This window comes from Octodon degus, unplaced genomic scaffold (genome assembly GCF_000260255.1).
Source record: "Octodon degus isolate 3935 unplaced genomic scaffold, OctDeg1.0 scaffold00045, whole genome shotgun sequence".
NCBI lineage: Eukaryota > Metazoa > Chordata > Mammalia > Rodentia > Octodontidae > Octodon > Octodon degus.
The window spans coordinates 10,471,806-10,498,330 of record NW_004524621.1 but is presented as its reverse complement, the minus strand read 5'-3'; the positions used below and the strand labels follow the sequence as shown (position 1 = coordinate 10,498,330).

Genomic DNA, 26,525 nt, shown 5'->3' with positions numbered 1-26,525 from the left:
GACCAGTACTCATTTCTTTGTCATCTGAATCAAGGAGATCTGGATTCCCTATATCTGTGTCAGTCAGTTCTTGCTCCATTTCACTGTTACTGGAAGTTTGGTTTATGTGGCCAGTGTCAAAGTCATCATCATCATCATCATCATCATCATCATCATCATCATCATATATCCACACCACTCTTCTGTAATGCAAATATGTATCTTAGCATAATGAACCATCATTATCCATTCATGAGTAAACTGATCACTCACTTTGGACTTCCTCCAAAACTTGCAAATCTAGTTTTCCATGTGGCATTGTACTGAACTGGGGTATACTACTAGAAAAATCAAAAGAATACATTTTAAAGAATAAATCCTATAGTTGTATAGGTATATTATACCCTCTGTGATGCTCAGATAAACATACACAAAAACTGTTCCATGCACATCATGTGAGTATAAATCCTGGTTTGAAAATTTTGCACACACCTTCCTTGCCTTTCATTGTGCTGAGTTAAAAAAAAACCCCAAAGATTGTTTCCTGTATCCCTCAGGGAAAGATACTGAGATGCACAGTGGCTACTATTATGTTAAGTAAAAATTTACAGCAGAAAATAAGGGATGTATTTGTGGGACCCACTGTTATGCTCTCAAAAGCAAAAGAGTTTAAAGGTATGGACAGCAGAAAATAATAATAAGGAAAAATCTATATCTACCCAAATGAAGAACATCTGAAATGGTTAATATGTGGGCAAATTTTTCTCAAAACAACCTTAGTTCTCCTTTTATATTCCTTTTTAAAGATAATTTATATATATATATATATATATATATATATATTGTGTGTGTGTGTGTGTGTGTGTGTGTGTGTGTGTGTGTGTGTCTCAGTCTGCCGGAAGGGCAGGGCTTGTTGGGGATTGAATTGCGGTATCCTGCTCCTGACTGCCTTTGCATGAGCAGGCACTTAAACTACTGAGTTAAGGGCAGGCCCCTCTAATATATGTATTTTGAAGGCAAATGGTGCCAGCGATGGGAAGGGAAATGGAAGTTTGCAGTACTATTGCTATGTTCTTAACATTTTACATGAAGTGAGATTATCTGAAGGTATATTGTAATGTGATAAAATGTATTGTATAAACCTTGATCAACAGAAAAATAAGGTGTGCCGATAAGCTAATAGCAGAGGCAAAATGAGATCACAAAAGTAACACTTTATTATTCCAAAAAAAAAAAAAAAGTATAGGAAAAGAAGTGAAATAATGGTGAAAAACAGGGGGCCTGCCCAGTAGCTCAGTTGTTTAAGTGCCTGCTTAAACAAAGCCCTCAAGCTCAAGCTTCTGTGGTTCGAACCCAGACAGTCACTGCAAACCAGAAATGCCCTAAAGGCATTTCGAGACTCAAAAAAAAAAAAACCCCTTCTACCATTGGGGCCTGGGAGATGGCTCAGTGGAATAAGCGCTTCCCTGGCAAGCGCAAGGGCCTGAGTTCAATCCCTGGTTCTGAAAAAAAAAAAAATCAAATAATGGTGAAAAACAAGTTTAACTAGAAAACAAATAGCAAGAGAGTAGATTTAAACTTAACCATATCATAATTATTTTATATCCAAATGGCCCAAATACTCCCATTAAAAGATTGATACTGTCAAATTAGATTAAAAAAAAAAGAAAAAACAGCTACCCAATTGTATGATTTCTACTAAAAATTCACTTTAAATATGAAGACACAGAACCAAAAATGGAAGTGCATTCCTATAGTGCCTGCACTATGGGAGGCTGAGGCAGGAAAATCCCAAGTTTGAGTTCAGCCTGGACAATTTAGTCCCAAAATTTAAAAAAGAAGTTTGGGATTACATATCAATGGACAAATCCTGGGTTACTCAGTAGAGAAAGACAAAAGTAAAAACAACAAAGATTAATAGTAAACTCATAGAGTGAAATATATCACATAACTACTGATCAAAAGATTTGATGAGTTATTAAATTTTACTTATCTAAAATACAAGCAGGTGGGCTGACCAAATAGTTCAGCAGATTTAAGCGCCTTCTTCGGCAGACACAGCGGCTGGGATTTGATCACCAGCATGCTGTGCCGGCCCCGCGCGTGGGGGCCACTGAGAATGCGATGGAGACTGGGTGTGGTGGCGTACACCTGTAATCTCAGCTCTTTGGGAGGCTGAACACAGGCGGATCACTATGAGTCTGATCTAGGTAGTGAGACCCTGAGACCCTGTAGACTCTGTAGACCCTTACTAAAAAATACAAATAAATAAATAATAAAATAAAAGCAGGTGACTTTTGGCTCAGGACAAAATTATTGAAGTTCTATACTTTTCTCTACATATTAATCTTTTTTTAAAATGAAAGATCAGCATACCAACATTAGGATAGAAATATAATATGAACTCCTAAAATAAACCATATATGAAATTTAAGGTTAGTTTTGCTTTGTTTTTGTTGTGTTGTTTTGTTTTGGTTACAGGGTCTTGCTATGTAGCTCAGACTGGCCTTGAACTTATTATGTATACCCAGGCTAGTCTCAAACCCTGTGTGAATTTCCTGACTTAGCCTCCTGACTGGGATTATAGGTATGTGCCACGATGCCTAGCAAAATTTTAAGTTTTCTAATAGCCACCACATTCTAAGAAGTTAAAAGGAATAACAATAGATACACTTTATCATACATTTGTCAAAGCCCACAAAGTGTACAATACTAAGAGTACATCATGTGTAAGATACGGACTTTGGACTTTGACAGTGTGTCCATGTAGGATCATCGATTGTCAACTTGGGTCACTCTGATGTGAGGGGTGGATCATAGGGTAGGGGGAATATGTAAATGGCAGCAGGGAGTATATCACTTGTCTATCCCCTACACAATTTGCTGTGAACCTAAACCTGTTCTAAAAATACAGGCTTTAAAAAAAAAAGGTAAAATGAAACAGATGAATTAGTTTTAATATATTTTGCATTCCTATTTTTATACTGTCTTGGAGGGATTTCTTGCATTTTAGTTTGGACCAGCCACCTTCCAGGTAAGCCCCATACATATTGTTGCCATCAGGCACAGACTAGATTTATGACTTTCTTTCTTGAGGAGGAGGGGGAGCAAGGTGGGAAGTGAGTCCAGTCAGTGAGTCCTGTGGAAGGAAAATTTCTTGAGAGGGGCGACTTTATTCATGCTGTCAAGTGTCATGTTGGACATTTTAAGTGCAGTACGTTCTTGAATTGTCTCAAGAAAGCCAACATAAAAAGAAGGAAAGAACAGAGACTTAAATGTCTGCCCACAGCCACGTAGTTAGGGAGAGGCAATTTGGATTTGAGTATGTTAAGCCCCTGCACTTTCCACTGCATTATATCGCTGCTCTCCGTCCCATGGGGAAGCTGGCTGCTTTTAGTGGTCTAAACAGAGGAAACCAGAAATAAGCTTCAGGCTTTATCACTGAACAACAAGGTAATGCCAAAATGGACGTGTTATTTGTTGGGGTGAGGGTGGGGGTGGGGATATTGAGAGAAAAATACCTACATGATGAATGACTTTCGACTGCAAAGTGGACCCTCTCTTCTCCCAAGGCAGAGACCTTCAGCTTTTGGGGAAGGCCAGGCTCTAGAACCCACCTCTTTGGGTTCAAGACAGCACTCAGGCAGAAAGAATACTTACTGAACTATCACTGAGGGGAGAGAAGGGGAAACGCCCCTGTGGTTCAGCTTTGCCTTTGCCTTTGGGTCTCAGCCGAACTTCAGAGTGGTCTTGGCAGGTCAGCCCCCTCTGTGATCCTCAGTGTCCCACATGTAGACCTCAGGAGGGGCAGAGGCATTCTCAGGGACTCCCCAGCTCTGACAGCCCAGAGGCTGTCTAGCGTCTCGGAGAACGCTGCCTTGAAGCCAGCACACAGCTGGGCCAAAACAAAAGGCCGGGGTCCGGGGCGCGACGCTGCCCCCCTGGAGGTTTTGGAAACTTTGTGCGGCCGGGGCGGGGCCTGGGCGAGCCGCAGCCAATCACTACAGGCCTGGGGCGCAAGGGGCGGGGCCTAGCGCGAGGGGCTGCGGCGGCCAAGCTGGGTCCGAGCATCCCGCGGCTCCGGACCCGCCCGGCCCGGACATGGTGACCGTCCGGGCCTCCCTGAGAGGCGCGCTGGTGCTTCTGGCCGTGACTGGGGTCGTGCAGGTAGCCGGGGGCCTGGCTCCGGGCAGTGCGGGTGAGTAACCTCTGGAGCGGCGGTTCGGGCCGGTCCGGAGTGGCCGCCTCAGCGCTCCAAGATGGCGCGGGGCAGGGGGCGGGGGTGCGCGCGACCCCAGACCTGGCCCTCGCCCGGTGACCCTGGGTCCGAGGGTCTGGGCCCCCGGGGGGAGGGGTGCCGAGGCGGAGCCAGTGAGGGCGCCTCCCCGCTCTAGTCCCTGCCCCCCAAAGTCTGCTGAGCCTCTGGTGGCAGCGACCCAGGTTGGAGGCCTTGCTCTGTCACCTACCAGACGTGGACCCCCTCCTCAGCCCTCGCCCCCTGGCGTGCGGCCCGAATGCCTGCGCCGGGCGTCGTCGCGAGGGTCACCACCGCTCTGGCCGGTTACTGTTACTTGTTGCCTGACCCCCACTGGGTTCAGCCGGCACACTGCCGGCGGGGTCCCGTGTGACTGACAGGTCGGGGCGCGAGTCGTAAGGATCCGCTAGCCCTGCTCCCTCTGGAGCCGGCAGGCTGGAGAGCGGTGCTCTTGTCCTAGATTTAGGAATAAAGCCAAGAATGGGTAGGAAACTGTTTGCGCTGATGACTGTTTGCTGGGCTTTTGGATTCAAGGCCAACTCTTGCCGTTTGGAGAGCTCAGGCTAGGAGTTGGGATAGGACTGACGCTTGAACTCAAGCAGAAATGTCCAGGGGAGATGCAGAGCTGCGGGTACACAGAGGGCGAGAGATGGCAGCCACCTAGGGTGGGGGCAAGATTGAGTGATGCCTTGTAGCTCTGCTCACCATCCCAAGATGACTGGGATTTGTGCAGCAAAAGTGAAGTGCGCTGCTCACTGGGAGATAGGTCTAGAAAAAAACAGAGTCGATCCTGGTAACGTTCTAAGGTAGCCTACAATGTTAAGAATGAAGATAAAAAAATTTAAAAGAAAGAAGGGAGAGAAGTAAGTCAGGAATCTGGAATTCAGTAGTTACTGTAATTGGGTTTGGAAATTCATCAGTAAGCTAGCTCTCAGAAATCAAAGCAATAAGGGCTGGGAATGTAGCTTAGTGGTAGAGCACTTGCCTAGTATATGCTAGGCCCTAGGTTACACAACACACACACACACACACACACACACACACAAATACAAAGGAAATGCTGTGTGTTATTGACTAAATCAGCTTACCTTTCTGGGGTCCATTTTTCTTACTAAGAGATTCAAATAGAGCTCTTAAAAGATATGGCCCATAAAGTACTAGTTGTGCATTCTTATCACACAACTCATCCCTTCAGTGGGAAAGACATGGCTGTAGACTGCTATAGTTAAGAGCACTTGAGGGGCCAGGGAGATAGCTCCGTGGAATAAGCACTTCACTGGCAAGCACAAGGGCCTGAGTTCAATCCCCAGTGCTGCCAAAAAAAAAAAAAAAGAGCACTTGAGTGAATTATTTATTTAATTTGTTCTTAATATCTGTATTATATATGATATCGCCTAGATTTTACTATAAGAATTGAAATAATATACAGCATTTACAATAAGCACTGAAATGTTAGCTATTAAATGTCTTTGGGAAACATGACACATTGTATCCCATTTTTAAATTCATGAAGCATATTAGATTCACAATAAAGGGCTGAAAGTTTCCTATGGAAAGGAAAGATACTTGTTGGCCAAGGGAAAAGAGAATGGCTGCTAAATAGGATAGGGTTTCTTTAGAACATGAAAATGTGCCAAAATAGCAGTGGTAACAGTTGGAAAACTCTGGATATACTAGAAATGACTGAATTATACACTTTAATGAATTTCATTGTATGTGAATTATATCTCAATAAAATAGTTACAAAAAAGAAACTTGTTTGCTTATAAAACTTTTTCTTTGTTACACCTAAAATGCACTTTAGAAAATGCTGGGCTAGTTGATTTCTAACCACTCTTCTTACTGTAAAAGTCCATGACGTCATCTGGTTTGTGTTGTTTGATAAAAAGAAAAATTCCAAGTTTGATTTTAAATTGAGTTCTGTTTCTTGTACTAAATTCTACGAAGTATATATTGCCTGGTTATTTACATAAAGGACATTGAGTAATATAATGGACAAAGGCCTCTTCTGTGGATTAAACAGAAATTCAGAACACAATTATTAAATTGTATTTCAGTGAAGGCCTGGCTTGTATTGCTGCCCAGATGGTCTTCTGTCCCCTTTGATTCCCCCCCATCCAAGGTTGGATATGTCTGTCTTCTCTGGCATAAAGCTTTACAGGTCACTGACTTGCTGAGTATTCTTATAGTGGGAAATGGAAGCAAAGAAGTAATAAGTCCTACTCAGTAATTATTTCTTTGGAGGATAAAATGGAGACCTATGCCACCATCTCAAAAACTGTCTCATGGCACCTGACAGTAGGTCTGTTTCTATTTAAGATGTTTTGTAATAGTACAAGGGAGAGAGAAAGATGTAACATTAAAGGCCAAATTTCATCAAATTGACATTTAAGGAATTATATAATAGCCTAGAATCCTGAAAAAGAATGTAATGAATTTTAAGTTAGAAAAAAGTAAACGCCGATCTGGAAAAATATAATAAGAAGCAAGATTCTCTTCACATTGAAGTACCTCCATCTGTACTGTAGGAAGAGCTACAACTAGTGATAAACTGCATATGACAGTTTGTTCTGGTATACTGCTAAAAGTTCCTACTTTTCACTATATTTCACTCCTCAAAGAAAGTGAGAATATATTGAGATAGATTTTTTTTTTAGAGGTAGATCTTATGTATTGTGAATGTTGCTTTTAAAGGAACAAAACAGATACTATAAGCATTGTTTCCCCAAAAATACTTTTTATTTTAAAGAGAAAAAAACAATAAAAATAATGATACAAAGTGTCAAAACAAGATAATAGATTAATAATGGTTAAAATGTTGGGTATGCACAGTAGTTGCTCAGATTATAAAATATAGGGATGAAAGATTAATCAAACAATATAACCACAAACTTTTAGTGAATAGAAGTTTGTAGTATATTTATCTTAGCTGTATTGTATATACATATACATATATATATTTTTTCTTTTCCCTTCTTATCTCCTTGTCCCCATCTTTCTTATTCTTTCCTTTTGAGCAGTTTCTTCCCCTTTCACAATTTTTACCTTATTTATCCTTTCAGTTTTTTATACTAGGGAGACAATGTGATAATCACATGAGTATGATTTATTTAACTAATGAGTATATCTCAAGTTGCATCCATTTACCTATAAAAGCCTCAAATTTATCCTTCTTTATACCTGAGTAGTATTCTATCGTATAAAAATACCACACCTTTTTTATCCATTCCTCAGTTGATAGGCATTTGGATTGTTTCCAATATTTAGCTATTCCAAATGTGTTGCTATACACATGGGTGCACTGGAGTATGATGTTTTTAATTCTTCAGGGGAAATACCCATAAGGGGAATTGCTAGGTCAAATGGGACCTCTAATCCTACGGTTTTTTTTGGACTCTCCACACTGATTTCCACAGTGGTTGCACCAGTCTACACTCCCGCCAACAGTGGAGAAGGGTTCCTTTTCCCCCACATCCCCTACAGCATTTGTTATTGGTCAATTTCTTTTTTTTTTTTTTTTTTTTTGCAGAACCAGGGATTGAACTCAGGCCCTTGTGTTTGCCAGGGAGGCGCTTATTCCACTGAGCCATCTCCCTGGCTCCATATTGGTCGATTTCTTGATGATGGCCGTTCCTTGTGGGGTTAGATGAAATGTCAGTGTTGTTTTATTTTGCATTTCTCAAATGCCCAATGTTGTTGAACATTTTTTCATATATTTTCATATATTTACTTGCCATTTGTATTTCTATTTATCTCAGATGCCCATGTTTGGATTGAGTCTTTGAATTTGGGAGGCCTGAGTTTTTCAGTTCTTTATATGTTCTAGATAGAAATTATCCAAAAATATTGATTATTCAGTGTACTGAGAAAATAGTATGACAGAAACTATTCTAGGGGCTGAGCTTCTGGTCCTGAGCTTATATTCATGGAATGGAAAATAGACAATAAATAGATAAGTAAAATTATTTCTGTCTGTGATAAGCATGCTATAAAGAAACTATAACAGATGATAACAATTGTGTGAGTGTTACCAAATTTTGGAGTATTGGAGTCTCCTTCCAGAGGTGGTTTCTAAGGTCTTCTTGTCTTAACAAAGAGTTTGACAAAGTAAGCACAAAAGGTAGAGAGGAATTTTATGTTTATTTTAGGTAGGAAATGAAACATACCCTCAGACCAAGTTTGGGCCAAGTAAAAGTAGGAAAAGGAGTATACCCTCTAGCATGAGAGTAGACTACTGTGAGAGAACAGAGTAGTGGCAAGTGTGACTATGCATTTTGTATCTCCCACTCCTCAGGCTCACCTCAGATCTAAGCCATCCTATCCAAGACTGCTCAAATTTATGTGACAAGTCCACATGCAGGGCTTTTGGAACTGTTCTGTGAGTGTGTCCTGGAACTTTACAGTTAACAGTTCATGCCAGAGCCTACCACACCCTGATCTCCTGCCTCATGAGTAGTAGGAAATTGGTTTCTTAAATAGAGTTGACAAGAGCAGCCTCTTTTTTTTTTTTTAAGAATTTTTATTTTATATTTTATTTGGTACAGGGTCTCACCTGTCTCAGCCTCTCCAGTGCTGGTATTACAGGTGTACAAAACCACATGTGGACTTGGTTGCTGGTTCAGGGGTGAGCCGGGGTCCCTGCTCTGCCCTTGTGCTTGCCTAAGCAGGCACTTAGTCTCCTGAGCTATCTCACCAGCCCTTGATTTGTATTTTAGATCACTCTTGCTGCTAAATGAAAAAATTATAGTGGGTAAGAATAAAAACTATAATTTTGAGGTCATTGGAGTAGTCAGTAGTGACCCAGGATAGAAAAGCAAAGATTCAAGAGATATTGTTGATGGATAGGCTGTATGAAGTGAGAGAAAAAAGAAATAAGGGTTATACATGGTGGTGGAGTGCTCGTTTTGGCAGTATATATACATGGTGGTGGGTTGTTTTGTTTTTAATCTTATCAGCTTAAAGTTGATGGCATATACTTAGGTAGTAAAGACAAAAAAGAGCAAGTTTAAGAATGATGAGGTAGGGCCGGGCAAATAGCTCAGTGGAATAAAGCACCTGCTTAGGCAGACCAGTGGCCAGGGTTCAATCTTGTGCCAGCCCTGCCCCCAGGGTGCACTGAGATGGTGATTGAGACTGGGCATGGTGGTGTGAAAATAGGAGAATCACTTGTGGGGCTGAAAATAGGAGAATCACTACAAGTACGATCTACATAGTGAGACCCTGTAGACCCTTACTAAAATACAAAAAAAAAAAAAAAAAAAAAAAAGATGAGATGGGACGAGAATAAAAAAATCCATTTTGGGGTTTGGAGATTGTCTTAATTACTTTTATTTGTGGGATGAAAATACCTGACACCCAAAGTTAAAGTTGTAAAGGTTTATTTAGCTCATAGTTTATAGAGGTTTCAGTCTATAATTGACTGGCTCCAAGGCAGAGTGGCACATGGCAGAGGGGCACCAGTTCATGGTGGCAGAAGACAGCAGAAGTAACAAAGAGTGGGAGGAGGCAATCCTCTTTCTATTCCTTATATTGTATCCAGTGGGAGGAGAGTAGTGCCGGTCTTATTAGTGGCCTGATCTAGCAATCACTCATCCTTAATCTCAGCATCCTTAATCTCAGCATTGTACCACCAATCAGTCACCACTCTATAGATTCAGCCACCTCTGATGAAAGCCCTATGATCATGTGAGACTTTGGGGAAACATGTGCACACAAACCATCACAAAAATATACTTTAGTTGTAGAGTAACTGTCTAGCACATACAGTTCTGGGTTCAGTCCCTAGCACTGATAAAGAAAAGTTAGATTTGTGTGTATGTTTAAAGTGGGTGTTAAATATAGTTGCCCTTTGTCCATTGCTTATTAGGCTGAACTTCGTACCTCTCAGTAATTCATTCAGCAGATATTTGTTAAGCAGTTCATAGTGCTAGGTCCCATGATAGCCACAAGGTATGAAATGGTAAGTAAAAACAGACATGCTCTCTACTTTCATGGGGCTTACATTTTAAGGTAAATTAGATGTTAAATATCACCAAAATGTATAATAGCCATAGTGCTGATATGTGACTATATTAGCACATAGCCATTTATATCCTAAAATGAAGATATGTTAGTTGAAAAAATATATAGGATTTTTATGAAATAATGACACATAATATGATGGATATATAAAACAAACACAGAAAACATGAATACTGCAAGAAAAATGTAGTACTAGGGGATACGTTCTGACCAAGGAATACACTATTGGAAGCCAGATTTCATATTTTAGATCACTTGTTTATAAATAGGAGCCCTGTAAAAGAATGGGGAAGAGAGTTATCCAAGAATACTGGGTATTAACATATACAGGAAGATTTCAGAAGAGTTATTAGCTTTAGTCATTTGCTAATTATGAACACCTTGGTTGCAGTACTTTTGACCCCAAGAACAGATGGAGATAAGCTGAGAGAATGAGACAGCACAGATTATTGGATTAGTTGTGTAGCCTGTAACAAAAAAATCACATGGAAAACCAAGGGTGGGAAATTTAGCTCACCTGTATCTCAGGGAATGCTGGAGAAACATGAAAGTTGTCAGAAACTAGACTGTTTTCAGAGGCAGCTTTTGTTTCATTTCTCTCATCGCTTCTGTGTGCTTCTTGCATTTCCTTTCTCTACCAGCCAGTTTTCTTTATACTTAGTTTCTGTGCTCCCATAAAACAGTTTCCCCAGTTCCAATTCTCTTTGACCTTGTGTCCAACTGGCTGCTTATTTCTTGTCTGAGTACTTGATTGGCTCCAATTTATGTTTTGACCTAGGCCAAAAAACTATTTGCTCAAGTATGAGTGAGTTACCAAATGAAGTGGCACAGGGGTGATACAGTGAGTAAACTTTTTATATTTTTTTCTGTTAAAAAATGTATCCAAAAAAAAAGAAATACCGTATAACAAAGATGTTACTACCAGTATTTACTATTTTTAAAACTGAGGGCAGGCCAGATAGCTCAGTGGATGAAGTGCCTGCTTAGGCAAGAGCAGGGACCTGAGTTTGATCCTAGACACCACATGCCCCGCCTGTCCCTTCCCTGGGCGCCCAGAGCCAACCACTGAACCCAGTCATGGTGGTGCATACTTGTGATCCCAGCGCTGGGGAGGCTGAAAACAGGAGGATCACCACAAGTCTGAGCTGCATAGGCAAATACAGATTGTCTTTGTTCAATTAAATCAAAGTTTGTTGTTGTTGTTGTTGTTGTTGTTGTTGTTGTTGTTGTTGTTTGGTGGAACCAGGTATTGAACTCAGGCCCTTGCGCTTGCCAGGGAAGCACTTACTCCACTGAGCCATCTCCCTGGCCCCCAAAGAAATCAAAATTTAAGCAAGAAAGGACTTTAAAAAAAAAGACTTAGAAAACCTAGCAAGAGGGCATGGTAGACTCTTGATTAAGAGTGACATCATGAAAACTCTTTTAAAAATTAACCTAGAAGTCGTTTTGATACTATAATTGAAGGAATATAGTTGGTGAAGCTTCAGTCAGTGCAGTATGAGACAAGCACTGGAGGATTTCTGTAACTTGCAAATGGTTCAGAAAAATCAAAATGTATATCTGTTTACACATAAACAGATTATTTATACATAGACAGCTAGGTTGTATGATACAATGTTAGCAATAAGGATAATCATCTTACTATTTATTGTTTCCTTGGTTGACAATGTATTTTATACAGCTACACATATGTACATATAGTTTTACCAGATAAATGTGATAGTTGCATGGATGTATGTGATTGCAGTTGTCATTTAAACATTTTTAGCTGGATGTGGTGGTGCACACCTATAGTTTCAGCACCCAGGAGGCTGAAGCAGGAGGACTGTAAATTTGAAGCTAGTCTGGGATACATAGCAAGACTCTCTCTCTCTCTCTCTCTCTCTCTCTCTCTCTCTCTCTCTCAAAAAATATTTTTTGGAGTGGTTGTCATTTCCCAAGTTGTTTTGAAAATAAAAATGTGATCAAAATAGGATTCTGAGTTAGTCATGGTACACATACACATCTGTAATCCCCACAAAGGAGTCTGAGGTAGGAGGATCATCATTCATTTGAGGTTGGCCTGGTCTGCATGATGAGCTCAAGGCCAGCCAGAGCAAGCAAAACCCTGTCTCAAAAAAGCAAAAAACAAATAGAAAAATGGAGGCTGAGGCAGGAGAATCCCAAGTTCAAGGTTAGTGTGGGCTACATAGTAAATACAACACTGGCCTAGAGTACATAGTGAGACCTTGTCTCAATCTTCACCTCCCCCACAAAAAGATCACATTTAAAAAAAAAAAATATATATATATATCTTTTTATTTCGAATGACTTTTTACAAGAATTTACTTTGATTTAGTTTACTGCCCTTCAACAGTATGGGAATGAGATCTCTATCTTATCTATCATCTATTCAACAATCAGTGTGTATGTATGTATATATCTATCTATATGTATATGTTTATACTGTTTTTTAATAATTTTGTAGGAAATTTTTAATTAGCAGGAACTTTTTTTTATTTCCTTTAGACAAGAAAACTAGAATGGCTTCACATTAACCAAATTAAAATACAGCTCTTTGGAAGCTTCTATGGCAAAATCGCTTTTAATTTAAAAGATCCTATAATTTTATGAATATTTCTTAATCCTGTTTTATGTATGTATGTATTTGTTTATTTTGGTGGAACTGGTGATTGAACTCAGGTCCTTGTGCTTGTCAGGCAAGTACTTATTTTACTGAGCTATCTCCCCAGCCCCTCTTAATTTTAGATTATTTTCTTTTTAAAATGCTAGTTGGTCGTAGAAGTTGTGTGATTTTTGTTTTGTTTTGCTTTTGCCTGTGGCTGGAGCATGTGCTTCCTGCTTACTTGCTTATCTTTTATATACACGTGGCCTAAACCAGCAGCCAAACATTGATGTTTCAAATTATTGGATAATTCTGCTCACATATTTCTAGACTATACTAATTCCTTCTTAAAGTCAACACACATGGCCTTTAGTAATCAGTTTTGTATTTTTGTTTTATAATCACAGACCCGTGGAATAAGATGCAAGATATGACATCTTTTTATTAATTTATTTTTTGGTACTGGAGATTGACTTGAGTTACAGCCTCTGAGTTACAGCCACAGTGTGCCCCCCCCCCATTTTCATTTAAATTTTTTTTTAAAGTACAGTCTTGATAAATTTTGCCTATGCTGGCCTCAAATTTGCCATTCTCCTGCCTTGGTCTCTATGGTAGCTGACATTACTATGCCTGGCTTCTGTGTCTTTAATGAGGTAACATCTGTTTTTTATCATTTTAATATTAGGTTTGAGCTATTTTACCTTTATTCAATTCCATTTTATGAGAATAAGCAGTTTTAAGTTATTTTTCTTAGAGAGAAACTTAGAATCAAATTATAAAGACAAAATATTTCAGGAATTCATTGTTGGGGATATAGCTTATAGCACAGTGCCTGCTTGGAAAGCATAAGGTCCTGAGTTCAATTCCCTATACCAAAAAACAAACAAACAAGAATTCACTGACCTATAGAAAGCAGTAGGCCTTAGAAAGCCATGCCCCCCATATTAGTTGATTGAGCTGACTCAGTTAATCCATTTTAATTACTACACAAAGGATGAAGACCTTTAATTGCTACAGTAATTGCATTTGAGTTCCTCCCTTCATCCTTAGAAAAAGCATGAGTTGATATTTATTTATAGGTATTTATTTCTCAAAAAATTGCAGCAGTTATAGATTTTAATATGCTTTTATTCTTTCGAAGGAAGAAAACTTTCTTAACATGGTGATGGCTGAGGTTAGGAATACGGTGTGGAAAATGTGATGGAGCAGAGGCTCCTTGGCTTGTTCATGGAGGGTGGCAGTCTTCTCAGGGCAGGAAATGTACTATTACAGAGGAATGTTTGGTTGAGAGGGGAAAGGGATCATTACTAGAAGACTTCAGGCTGCCTCCTTTCATCTTATTTTGTTAGAAACATTAGAAAAGGCTTTTGGAAAGACTAGAAGGAAATATACCAGAATGTCAGCAGAAATTGTGGCAGGACAGTGGGAAAATAGATCAATTTTCTTCTCCTTTTTATTTTCCAAATTTTGTAATTTTTTAATGATTAAAAAATAATGTTGAAGATCACTATAATATTTATCCTTCATCATTAAATAAGAGTTTTTATATTTATGTTGTAAATGAAACCATTGGTTGTTACTAGAATTTTAATTATGACACTTTTTATGTTTTATTTTAGATAGATCTTTGCTCCAAGAAACATTTTCAGAATTCCCTAGGCCCAAATCAGACTCCTGTCTGCCTGTTTACTTTTTACAAGCGTGTGTTTATTGATACCATATGTTATTCTGAGTTATCTTTGCTTAAGATCAGCTGGATTTTCTGCCCTCGTATGACTTTTGTGTTAGAGGAGAGTAGAGAGTGCCAACATCTAAAGCACTTCAAAAGAGCACATCAATATTATGCAGAGGAGCTTTTTTTCTGCCTGCCTTCCCATTCTAATGAGGCTGGGGACATAATAGTCTTAGGAGATGGGGCTAGTTTGGTGTGACAGTGCAGGGGTGCAGGGTTGTTGTGAGGAAGTCTCATGGTGCTTGGGCCCTCCTTCAAATTAGAGCTTCTTAGAAGATAAGAACAATACAAGGCATTTTCAGTGCTTACAGCTGAGGCACTTTTTGTTCTTTTGAAACTTAGACTTTTTTTTTTTTTAAACTAAAGATTGAATCCAGGACCTCCACACCCAGCTACTTCCTCGGCCCTTTAAAGATTTCTTTAAGACAAGATCTCATTAAGTTGCTAAATTGACCAGGCTGGGCTTGAACTTGTGAAAATATGTACCTCAGCCTCCCAGGTCAAAGTTTTATATGTTCTTTAGATTTTGTATGTCAGAAGTTTAGAATTTCAAGAAGCCTTTCCCCATAGAACTAATATTAGAAAACCAGTTCCAGAATAGTCTTTTCTAAAACCAAACTATAGTAGAACTAATATTAGAAAGCCAATTCCACAATAGTCTTTTCTAAAACCAAGCTACAGTAGTATGCCAATAATATCATAGGCTACCATTGTTTTGTGGTGGAATAATTTCCAGTTTTAAGCTTTTAGAAGCCTTGTTTTGTAAAATTTTGTTTTGTTTTGTTGTCTCTTTGAGACAGGGTTTCGTTTTGCTGATCAGGCTGGGTTTGAACTCATTTTGTAGCCCAAGCTGGCTTGAACTCACAGCGATCCATCTGCTTTAGCCTCCCAAGTGCTGGGATTACAGCTGTGTGCTACCACATCCGGCTGTAAGATTTTAAAAGGATACGTTTTATTCATCTATTATTCATTCATTTTTCTCTTATACTAATGCTTTCAATCAAAACAAGCTCTGCTTTTGTTTCATTTGTATACTGAAATTGTCTAGATTTTGTTTGAATAGATTGTGTTGCATTTCTTAGTATATGTGTGTATAAGTTCATTGTGTGTGTGTGTGTGTGTGTGTGTGTGTGTGTACCCGATCTACTTGCCCGAAAGATAATATTCTCACTGTACTCTTGCCAGTCCTTCATAGCCACCTATATCCTTTTTCCAATTTTGTACACTGTAGCATAGATATGTGCCCTTTCCATTTGTTACAGTTGAGTGGGCCAAAAATATTCCAGGTTCTTGTGTACAACAAGAAGAGACTTACCAAACATACACTCTATACTATGTAGTAAGCACCTACATTCTTTGAAGATCATGGAATGATAGCAGGAACAGGGAGAAGGGAAGAAGGAACTCGAGGTTGAAAGGGAAAGGAAAGGTCTTGATAACCAAGGCTTCCATTGTTATAGATTCCAACACCGCTGATCCAGGGTGCCTGCCATTTCTCTTGCTCTGATGTCAGCAATCTCTGAGACTTCAGTTTAAATCTGGATAATCATTAGAGTGGTGTTTGGTTTATGGTTGAATGGAGAGAAGGGAAGTGGATCACATATCTTCCCTGTTTTTGGATTATGGAAGCATGGTATAATCATTAAGGTGGTATGGCATTTATAGTTGAACTCAGGAAAGGGAGTGTGACTCAGATCCTTTGTTTCTAACTGTACTGCCATTATCTTTATAGCTAATTTTACAAATTCCTTCAGCTCTTTAATGCCACCTCATAACATTTTTTCTATTTGATATTTCTCAAGATAGCATTCTAAGAGCTAGGGAAATAGCTCAGCAGTCTAAATCCTGCCTGGCAAGTGCAAGGACTCAGGCTTTATCCCTGGTACTGCATGCCATGCCAGACCCACAAGGAACCAGCCTCCGAAACCAGGCGTGGTGGCTCATGCCTGTAATCGCAGTACTGGGGAGGCTGAGACAGGAGGATCACTACAAGTCCAAGCTGTGTAGCAAGACCCTGTATCACATAGTAAATAAATAAAAAGACTTTTAAAAAGGTCTTTATTCTTTCCATTTACACTTGCAACATGGCCTGCTTCCTCATTGGATCAATATTACCTAAGCAACTAAACTTATATCTTATTGGTCAGTTGATTATAGTTTTGACCCTCATTGTACCCACTTATTTGCTATATAAAACTTCCTTTGAGAAATGGGCTTGTGGACAATCCACTATCAGGTCCCCACCTGTCTCTCAGAAGTTGTATCTCTCAATAAATGTCTCCTGCTCTTAGCCTCTTTATTCCTCAGAATTCATTCTTTGATTTTGGGGAACACAAACTTAGTGTATCTGACATCTAGCAAGTTGGGAGTCACATTTATTTACCCATATCAGAGTAGGACACACTTTATGACCTGAGGCTGGTATGTTTATGTTTTAGGGAGGTAGAAATCTCAGACCTGTCAATCTGTAGAAAATGTGGGCTGAACTAATAGATGAAAGGTTTATTTTACAGGCAAAAGACACAGACTCAAGGTATTGTATCTTTAAGATTTAAGAATTAGGAGTAAGTGGCCTAGAAGGGGGAAAAAAAAGAATGTTACAGTATTTTAAAAGCACAATTTTAGAATTACGATTTTGTTCTGCCTCCTTTTGTACCTATATTTTTTATACTGTATCTTTCTGTTTCACTGCCATCTTAGTCTGAGGCGCTGTGATGTCTTGTCAGTACTACTGCAACAGCTATTCATCTCCCCTTGTTCCTCTGTAGTATATTTTCTAACATGGGAACCAAAATTATCCCTTTACAATGTTATTTATTCAGTTTGTGGCATGCTCAAAACCCGGTAGCATTTTTCCATCCTTTCAGAGTAAAACGGGAAAGTCCTTACAGTGACTTGGAGAAGCCTGTGTGATCTAACCCCTGCTACTGGTACTTCTCTAATCACGTCATCTACTACTCTCTCTTTCAGTGTTTTCTGGCCACACATATGTTTTGAACATAACAGAAACTTTGCACTTGCTCATTGGAAGACTTGGTATGGCTTGGTTTTGCACTTCCTTTAAGGTCTGTGCTCAGGTCATTGTTTCAGTGGAACTTTCCTAACCTGCCCTATAAAATACTCATTCATTCCCACATACATCCTCCTTACTCTTTAACCTGCTTTATATTCTTTATTATCCCTCTTGCATTCTCATCCCCCACCCCCAGTTTATGTTTCATTCTATACAACAATCTCCATGGAACTAGAGACTCAAGATTGTTTAGCAAATTAAACTGTTGCTGGTCCTTAATGAGCTACTCATAAAATAATGTTTTAGAGAATATCTTCTTTTATGTTTCTTTCCATAAAAGAAGTTAGTATCTTTAGAAGCTTGACTTTATCCTTTTTAAGCTTCTTTTAAGATATTTTCTATGAGGAATACTAGTTCTTTACTGTTTCCTTCTGTCTATAAAAAAGTTCAAGTCTTTTCCACTCTAAAAAATGAGCAGAGAGAATTTCTCAATGACCTATTGCTGAAGTTATCCTCATCTACCCATAACTACCATTTACTTTCCCCCTCAACCCTGCCAGGCTATCTGAAATCTACATTTGATGTCTGTACTTCTCTAAATATCATTCAGTTTTGATGGTTTCACAGAAATTACCTATGATGTTTACCAGATGGCTATCTGATGAGTAAATTTGTTTATTTTTTTCAGTTTTCAATCTCCCTTGATTCTTTTGGCACATAGCACTACCTCCTCTGGAATGCCACTCTCTGAGTGACCTACCTCTGACTATTCCATTTTGTTCTCTTCTTATTTCTTCCCATGCCTCAAATATTGCTTTTCTTTACTCTCTAGTGTTATATTTTTTTTCCCAATACAAACTCTCCTTGGGCAGTGTCATTTCTATATACTTCCGGTGTAGTGATAACTTCTAAATTTAGATCTTGACTTGGCCTTTTTTGAACTTTAGGATTCAATATCTCGATTTATTGTAATTTCCACCTGAATATGACCTAAAATTCAACAGGTCTGAAACAAAATTCACTATGTTAAAAAAATCATTTGACTTTGTACTATAGGTATAATAACAAGAATTTAGTCTTTAGGGTAATTGTAAGGATTGTGTAAGTTAATACATAAAACAAACTTCAAATTCTGGCAGATAGAAAGCACATAATAAGTAGTAACTACTATTATTACATAGTAGTTTCCCCTATTTTATTGCAAGCTATTTGAGGGCAAGGACCAAGTCCTCAAACTGACTGCTGTCCTTAATTTGTAATAGATGTTCTTTAAAAGTTGAGTTAAAAAGAATAATAATTATTATTGAATATATGGTGTGTGTAATCCTCTTATTAACTTATAAGCCTATTATTTAACAGTGAGATAACATCAGCTACTTTTTTTTTTCTCTCTAGGTGCATTATGTTGTAATCATTCAAAGGACAACCAAATGTGCCGTGATGTGTGTGAGCAGGTAAGCTTGATGATAATTGTAGATGCTATCAGTTATGTAATTTTAAAAAATAAGTTATGGAAAAATCTGTTAGACAGCACCTTAGCCTTGTGATTAGAGTTCATATCCCATTGATGGAACAAATTGACCTATGTCTGTTGACATGATACGCTGAGAAAGGACACAGTATCTTACAAAGGGTTCCTGCCAGAAATGACCCAAATAAAGAGAAAACAATCAAGCAAACTTAGATTGAGGAGTATTATGTAAAATAACAGCCTAAAGCCTTTTAAATGTCATTTATATTAAAATACTCATATCAGTTATTATGAAAACAAAGTAATAAACTGTTCCAGAATAAAGGAAACTAAAACCAGGTGTGGTGACACACCACTATTGTTGCAGCATTTGGGAGGCTGAGGTAGGAGAATAGTGAGTTTGAGGCCAATCTGTCCTACATTTTATTTATTTGCTTATTTTTAAATTTTATTTATTTATTTATTTATTTATTTATTTATTTATTTATTTTTGCGGTACTGGGGATTGAATGCAGGAACTTATGCGTGCCAGACAGGTGCCTAAGTCGCTGAGCTATATCCCCAGCCCCAAGTCCTACATTTTAAAGAAGTGAGGGGAGAGAGAGACAGACAGACAGACAGGGAGGGGGAGGGGAAGGGAGGGAAGGAGAGAGAGAGAAGAAAGGAAGGAAGGAAGGAAGGAAGGAAGGAAGGAAGGAAGGAAGGAAGGAAGGAAGAGAGAAAAGGAAAGAGAAGAAGAGAAAAGAAAAGAAAAGAAAAGAAAAGAAAAGAGCAAAACAAAGAGATACGGCAATCCATTATTCTGGTTGTATCCTGGAATGAAAAGAATTTTTTTTTAAATGGCCATAAGGGACTTTATTGAGATAAATTGGTAAACTTTGAATATGGACTGGATGTTGATTAATAATATTGTATCAGTTTTGTGATCCTGAATTTGATCATTTTTGCGACTATATGTGACAGTGTCCATGTTCCAAAGTTAGGTACATGCTAAGATTTTGGAGTGAATGATCATATGTGTCTATAATTAATTCTTAAATGGTTCATCAGTTCATAATAGTGATGTCTGTGTATGTATAGAGAGAGTTAAAACAAATTTTGTGAGATGTTAATAATGGATGAATCTTGTGAACACTATGTAGAGGTTTATTGTATTAGTCTTAAAACTTTTTAGGTAGAATTTTTCTAGTTGAGCCTTTTTATGCAAGTTCCACTGTTTATAAAGTCTTAACTTTCTTTTGTCATATTACTTGTGCTATCTAGCCTAAGCACTTAAAAAAATAATCTCAGTCATTTCTTTAAGTTTCCTACTAAATTGCTATTGGGAAGTAAGAGGCTGTTTGGAGGTATGTTACTGTGGGCATGCCCCAGAAGGGTCTGTCTCCTTCTCTGGCTTTTCCCATATATATATATATATATATAGAACCAGGGATTGAACTCAGGCCCTTGCGCTTGCCAGGCAAGAGCTTATTCTACTGAGACATCTCCTTGGCCCCTGAACCTTTCTTTCTTTAAGTTGTGTATGCCAAGTATCATGTCTCAGTGATGGGAACATGGCTAAGAGACTAGTACAGTAATTTCGGGATTTTGTTACTTTCTAAAACTGAGAAATACTTGTCTGGGACTATATCTCCTATCATACTGTGGACTTAGGAAGATTTTACAAGATACTCTTAGATTATAAGGCATGATAGTTTGTTACCTCATCTAAATGGCTAATAAAGAATTTGGTGGTAATGTTGGTGTCTTTTTGCTCTTTTATTCCCTGCAGTATTTGTTTTATGAAGTTAGATGCTCCAACATTTGAGGCATATATATTTACTAGTTTTATATTTTCCTGTTAGATTGTTCCCTTAACTAGTATGTGTTAACTTTCTTAATCTCTTCTGATCAATTTTAGCTTGAAGTTTACTTTTGTCTGAGAGTAAAATTGCTATTCCTGCTTACTTCTGGGACCTTGGTACATGAGATGTTTTCTGTTGTTTAATATTTAATTAAAATTGAAATTAATTTTCATTTAGTTTCTTAAATGTAACAGATTGTTGGATTTTTGTTTTTTGACTTCATCTGTGAACCTTTGTCTTTTAATTGGGGAATTGATATGATTAATGTTGACAGATACTGTTGTAAGGTATTGATTTATTCCTGTCATTGCATGCTCTTTTTTATTTTTAATTTTAATTAAAAAATCTTTTATTTATGTATTTGGCATAGAGTCTCACTATACAGCTCTGACTCATAGTGATCCTCCTGTCTCGGCCTCCCTAGCACTGGTATTATAGGTTGCGCCACCATGCCCAGTTTTGGTGGTCAGCCTGGCATGGGGCCACTGGGATTGAACCTGGGTCCTTGCGCTTGCCAGGCAGGTACTTAGACTGCCAAGCTATCTCCCCCTCCTTTTTTTTTAAAATAAAAACAGATGACTTACTGGAAGATGGGTAGTGTGCTACTCCAGACAAGTAGGGAGTATTTGAAAAGGGAGTGCGCCACGTTCTTTTTCTTTTGGTGACTCCTTCCTTTCTCTTTTTTTCTGTTTTTTTTTTTTTTCCCCAGGGGGGAGTGTTGTTTATTTATCTATTTGCCTTGCTTGGTATGTTCATTTGTTCATTCTATCTGAACTTTTGGCTTTGTTGTCTGTTTAGGATATTCTTGAGGTGTTTTTGTTTTGTTTTGTTTTGTTTTGTTTTTGAGTGCTAGTAAGGTATATCTCTAATTTTTGTTTTTCATGAACTGGCCTTGCTTCACTATCTTGAAAGAAAATTTACCTATATGTTCAAATGATTCCTCAATTTGGAATGTTTTTTATTATGATTTCTGTAAACAGATTTTTTTTAATTGTATGTGTGTTGCTTTCTAGTTTCTTATCAAAGATTAGCCTTAGATTGGTCTTTTTAGCATGATGTAGAAGCTATTGGGTAACTTTTTCTTGTTCTTTTACTATTTTTGAAGCTTCTCTGAATAGTTTGTTATAATTTACCATTTTGACTTTATTTTTGAAACCTCATCTTCACATTGGTCATTTCTGCAATTTATGAATTCTGAGCTCTTTTTTTTTTTTTTTTTGGTACCAGGGATCGAACTCAGGGTCTTGCACTTACCAGGCAGGTGCTTATGCCACTGAGCTATATCCCCAGCCTAAGGGATATATATATCTCCTAGGATCTCACTACGTAGATCAGACTTGTAGTGATCCTCCTGTTTACAGCCTCCCAAGAGCTGGGATTACAGTCACGAGCCACCATGCCCAGTCTCAGTCACCATCTCAGCACAGCCCGGGGGCAGGGCCAGCATGGCAGGCCTGGGGATCAAACTCCCAGGCCCTGCATCTGCCTAAGCAGGCACTTTAATTCACTGACCTGTTTGGCCAGCCCCTTATGAATTCTGTACAATTTGTTATTTGCTCGATTTATATCTGACACCATGTCACTGAATCTATATTTTTGTTAAATGTATCATTCTGTCTTGAACTGTTTAGATCAGTGCTTCCCATTTTTAAAATTTGTCCCATATTCATATCAGTTTGTATGATAGTTTTATGAACTTTTGGGTCACTTCCTCTTTGAACATGCTAAGTTTCTTTACTTTGTTAATCAATTCATGAAGCTCTGCTACTTGCTTTCTTCTCCCTGGTGCTCCTGTCTGTCTTGGGAGAGTTAGGAAACCTTGCGGGCCATTTGTTGTCTTGTTTTCCCACATGTGTGGTGTGCACAGGGCGGGGGTACTGGAAGTTGAGCTAAAGTAGAATGAGGAAAGGTTGTAGTTGATATGAAGATCTTTTTAGTTATGTTCTGCCTTCCAGTGGTTTTTGAGGTTTCCTTTTGTTGGGTGTGAACCCATGCAATCGACCAGATCAGGCATTCTGATGTGAGTAGATTTATTGGGGATACCAAGCAGGCTGGCTCTCTAGCGGACCAAGACAGCAGTGAACAAAGAGGGGACAGGAGACTTTATAGGATCTTTTAGGAAGAGTGATCACTGGCAAGAACAGCTGAGGGATCTTGGCAGGGCTACCTCTGTGGGGGACCTTTAATGTTAAAAAAGTTTTGTGGTTGCTTGCCCAGGTCAGAGTCAGGTGGACCTGTTCTTTGGTATTGGGTTTGACTATGTGTGGGGCCAAGGGGGAGAGAGTTTGGGGGCAGGGTGCCTGGGCAACCAAGACGGAGAGTATTTGGGGCAAGGTGCCTGGGAAACTTTGAATCCTGACCTATCACATTTGCCCAACAGTAGTGCTCACCTTCAGCTATTTAAATTGTTTAGACCCTGTCGTTCTGTTGTGAAGAGAAAATTATTACTGCTTATAATAACATTAACAGACCTCATCATACACCACTTATATATGTTAAAATTTGTACTTAGGCTTTTACTGTTAATCAGCATCCTTTACAACTTATGCTACATTGTTACTCACAGTTAGTTTATAATATAAAAAGGAAAAGGGATGGGAAGAAATGGACAAATGAGTGAAATGGGTATAAGTAAGTAGGAAGAGAGGTAGAAGGGAGAAATAATAATAGGTTAAAAAAATAGACAGGAATCAGTTTCTGTTGGAAATCTTTTATAGTTAAAAGATTTGTTGTTGAGGGTTTTAAAAAGATATTTGTGAGGGCAAGGTGGGATTCAGGAAAGCTGCAAGGCTGTCAGAATCTGTTGACATATTTGTATATTTGTAAGATAGAGAAGAGGCAGGGAAAAACAAGGGGCTAAGTAAAATAAGAAGAGCAAAATGAATGGAATATAATGGACAGATTGATATGAGAGAAAATAGAAAAGACAAGAGGAAAACTTTAACTTAAAAAATGGGAGAAATAGGCAAAGGATACTTGTTTAAAATACTATTGATACAGAAATTAGAATAGAAGAAAAGGAATAGGGAGTAATAAAGAAAGTAACAGCTGTGTCAAAGAAAAAGAAAAAACAACAACACAACAAATCTCATAGAGACCCAGATCAGACACTCAATAAGAGAAGACACATGACATTTTCTTGTGTCTACTATGCCACAAAGCCTGAATGTCCACATGATTCCCTTCTTGTTGTAGTTGTCAGTCTTCATGTAGCCACATCATTTTCCACCAGTCTGTGTGCTTTGGGCATGGTTAACTACATCTTTTGTCTCTGTCCCACTACCAATCACCTCAATTAATTTTGGGGGGGGGGTAAATTGTAATTTTTTTATTGGAAAACAAATATACAACTTGGAATGGATTTGAGGCAAATTGTGCCAAAATTCAGGGAATAAATTAGAATAGAAGAAAAGGAATAGGGAGTAATAAAGAAAGTAACAGCTATGTCAAAGAAAAAGAAAAAACACAATTTCTGAATTGTCAGAAATTCAGGGAAGTCAATTGTACTATTACTATCCGCATCTACTTCATTAATTATGTCCTGTACCTCTGCTTCTGTGGGATTCTGCTCCAGAGACCTCATTACAGTTCCCAGTAGATATTTTTTAAGTGGCTAAACAAAAATTAAAAAGTAAGTAACAATAAAGAAAATGTTTCTGGTACATGACTAGCAGTACAAAAAAATAGTGTACAAGTACCTGGATAATACAACCATTTTGCAATAGTGCAACTTTTAAGTACATATTGTTGACTGTCTGTAGCCACGCAGAGTTACAACTCCACACTTCAACAGCAGCACGCTAACAATTCCTAAGAAAACTACTTTTAAAAAGACATAACGCAGATGTTCCCTCACTTTAGCAACTCCGTCTAAGTTTAGATGTGCAAAAGGGCTTAGATATATCCAGAATAAGCCACATGCAACATGTTACTTAATCAATTTTCTAAAATAAGGTTTCAGGACAATGACAGTAAGGTAAGGGAAAAACACATGGAGGAATAAAGTCCTAATTACTATATATGCCTTTTTTTTTTGACAGTAGGGGGAAACCTTTTACAGATAAGTTACACAGTCCCTTCTTTCTTTTTGGCAGAACCTGGGATTGAACTCAGCCCCTTGTGCTTGCCAGGCAAGCACTTACTCTACCAAGCTATCTCCCCAGCCCTACAGATAAGTTACAAATAAAGAAAAAGAAAATAATTAAATTTGTACAAGAAATTTAACACATTCTGTACAGTGTCTTCACTTTGCTGTCATCATTTGTACAAACTTTTCATAGTTTACTTGGCTATCACTATTAATATGTGCTTTCCTGATCATTTCATCAACCTCTTCATCTGTTAACTTTTCTCCAAGGTTTGTCATCACATGGCAAAGCTCTGCTGCACTAATATAACCATTGCCATCCTTATCAAATACACGGAATGTTTCTCTGATTTCTTCCTGTCTATGTCTTTCATTTTTCTTGCCATCATTGTCAGAAATTCAGGGAAGTCAACTGTACCATTACTATCCGCATCTACTTCATTAATTATGTCCTGCACCTCTGCCTCTGTTGGATTCTGCTCCAGAGACCTCATTACAGTTCCCAGCTCCTTTGTTGTTATAGTTCCATCACCATCCTTGTCACACTGTGAAAAACCTTCTTTGAATTCTGCAATCTGCAAGCTGGTCAGCCATGCTGCAAGTGCTACTGGTTTTTGAGACGCAAACACCAAACCACTCAGCTCACTCGCTCCACTCAGACTAATCCACCTCAATGCATTGAAAGGAGGATGTAAATAATTTTTGACACCGTTGTCCTCCACCTTCTGCCTGTGTCCTTTGTCTCCTAGTTACCTCTGTGCTGAGCAAACCTCTTGTGTTCTTGCTTCAAATATTTTCCTGCTATTTTGTTGCCAGCAGTTCCCTGCTCCACCCTATCCTATTTTTTCTTTTGCACTCCAATCTTAAACTGACACTCTTTCAAGAATTCACCTTTCCAGCCAGAAGCAGAATCTGATGTGGTTCCTGGGCTTGGTGTAAAGACTTTTTCCCCTCAGGCATGATGGTGCTAGCTGTTCAGGTTTCCTGATGACTCCAGATTTTCTAGTGTTTATAGAAACAATAGAGAAGAGCGCCCTCTGGACCAACTGATGAGTCTTGTTCCCTTCCCTGTCTCCAGGGATGTGGCCCATGATAGAGCTCTGCCAAGGCCAGTGGACTCAGTGAGTGCTGTTTGCTGTGTTTATTCTTTATATGGGGTGAGCAGGGCTTTCCTTGCCCAAGATGAACTTTGGAAAGGATGCCACAGGGATGCAGCTTTCTCCAGTGTTGGGGTGAGGGGATGACCGGGAGGAGTGGATATATGCAGTCTGTCCCAAGAGTCTAGCTGTTGCAGTGTTCATTAGTTCCCTTGGATTATTTCTACACTTTCAAAGTAGCTCCTCCCCAGAGGAGCAAGGGTGGGGGCACTGATCCAATGATCCAGACATTTTGTTTGATCTATATATATGGACTTTCAGATTCATTTGTAGGTTTCTTTGCTTGGTGAATAAATGTAATCATTTTTATGACAGAGTTTTCCAGTCCAAACTTGCTGTTTAGGTCTCTTTCTTCCTCTTT

The 26,525-nt window shown here is 38.6% G+C and overlaps 1 protein-coding gene across 1 annotated transcript in view; it reads left to right on the top strand.

Moving 5' to 3' along the window:
• Window positions 1-4,021: 4,021 nt before the first annotated feature.
• Window positions 4,022-26,525, top strand: part of Reck (reversion inducing cysteine rich protein with kazal motifs) — a 96,866-nt gene continuing 74,362 nt past the window's right edge. Inside the window, exons 1-2 of the mRNA XM_023716077.1 lie at window positions 4,022-4,177; window positions 19,001-19,059. Coding sequence (XP_023571845.1) covers window positions 4,081-4,177; window positions 19,001-19,059 — 156 coding nt within the window. The 5' untranslated portion in view covers window positions 4,022-4,080. The remainder of the gene's footprint in view (window positions 4,178-19,000; window positions 19,060-26,525) is intronic.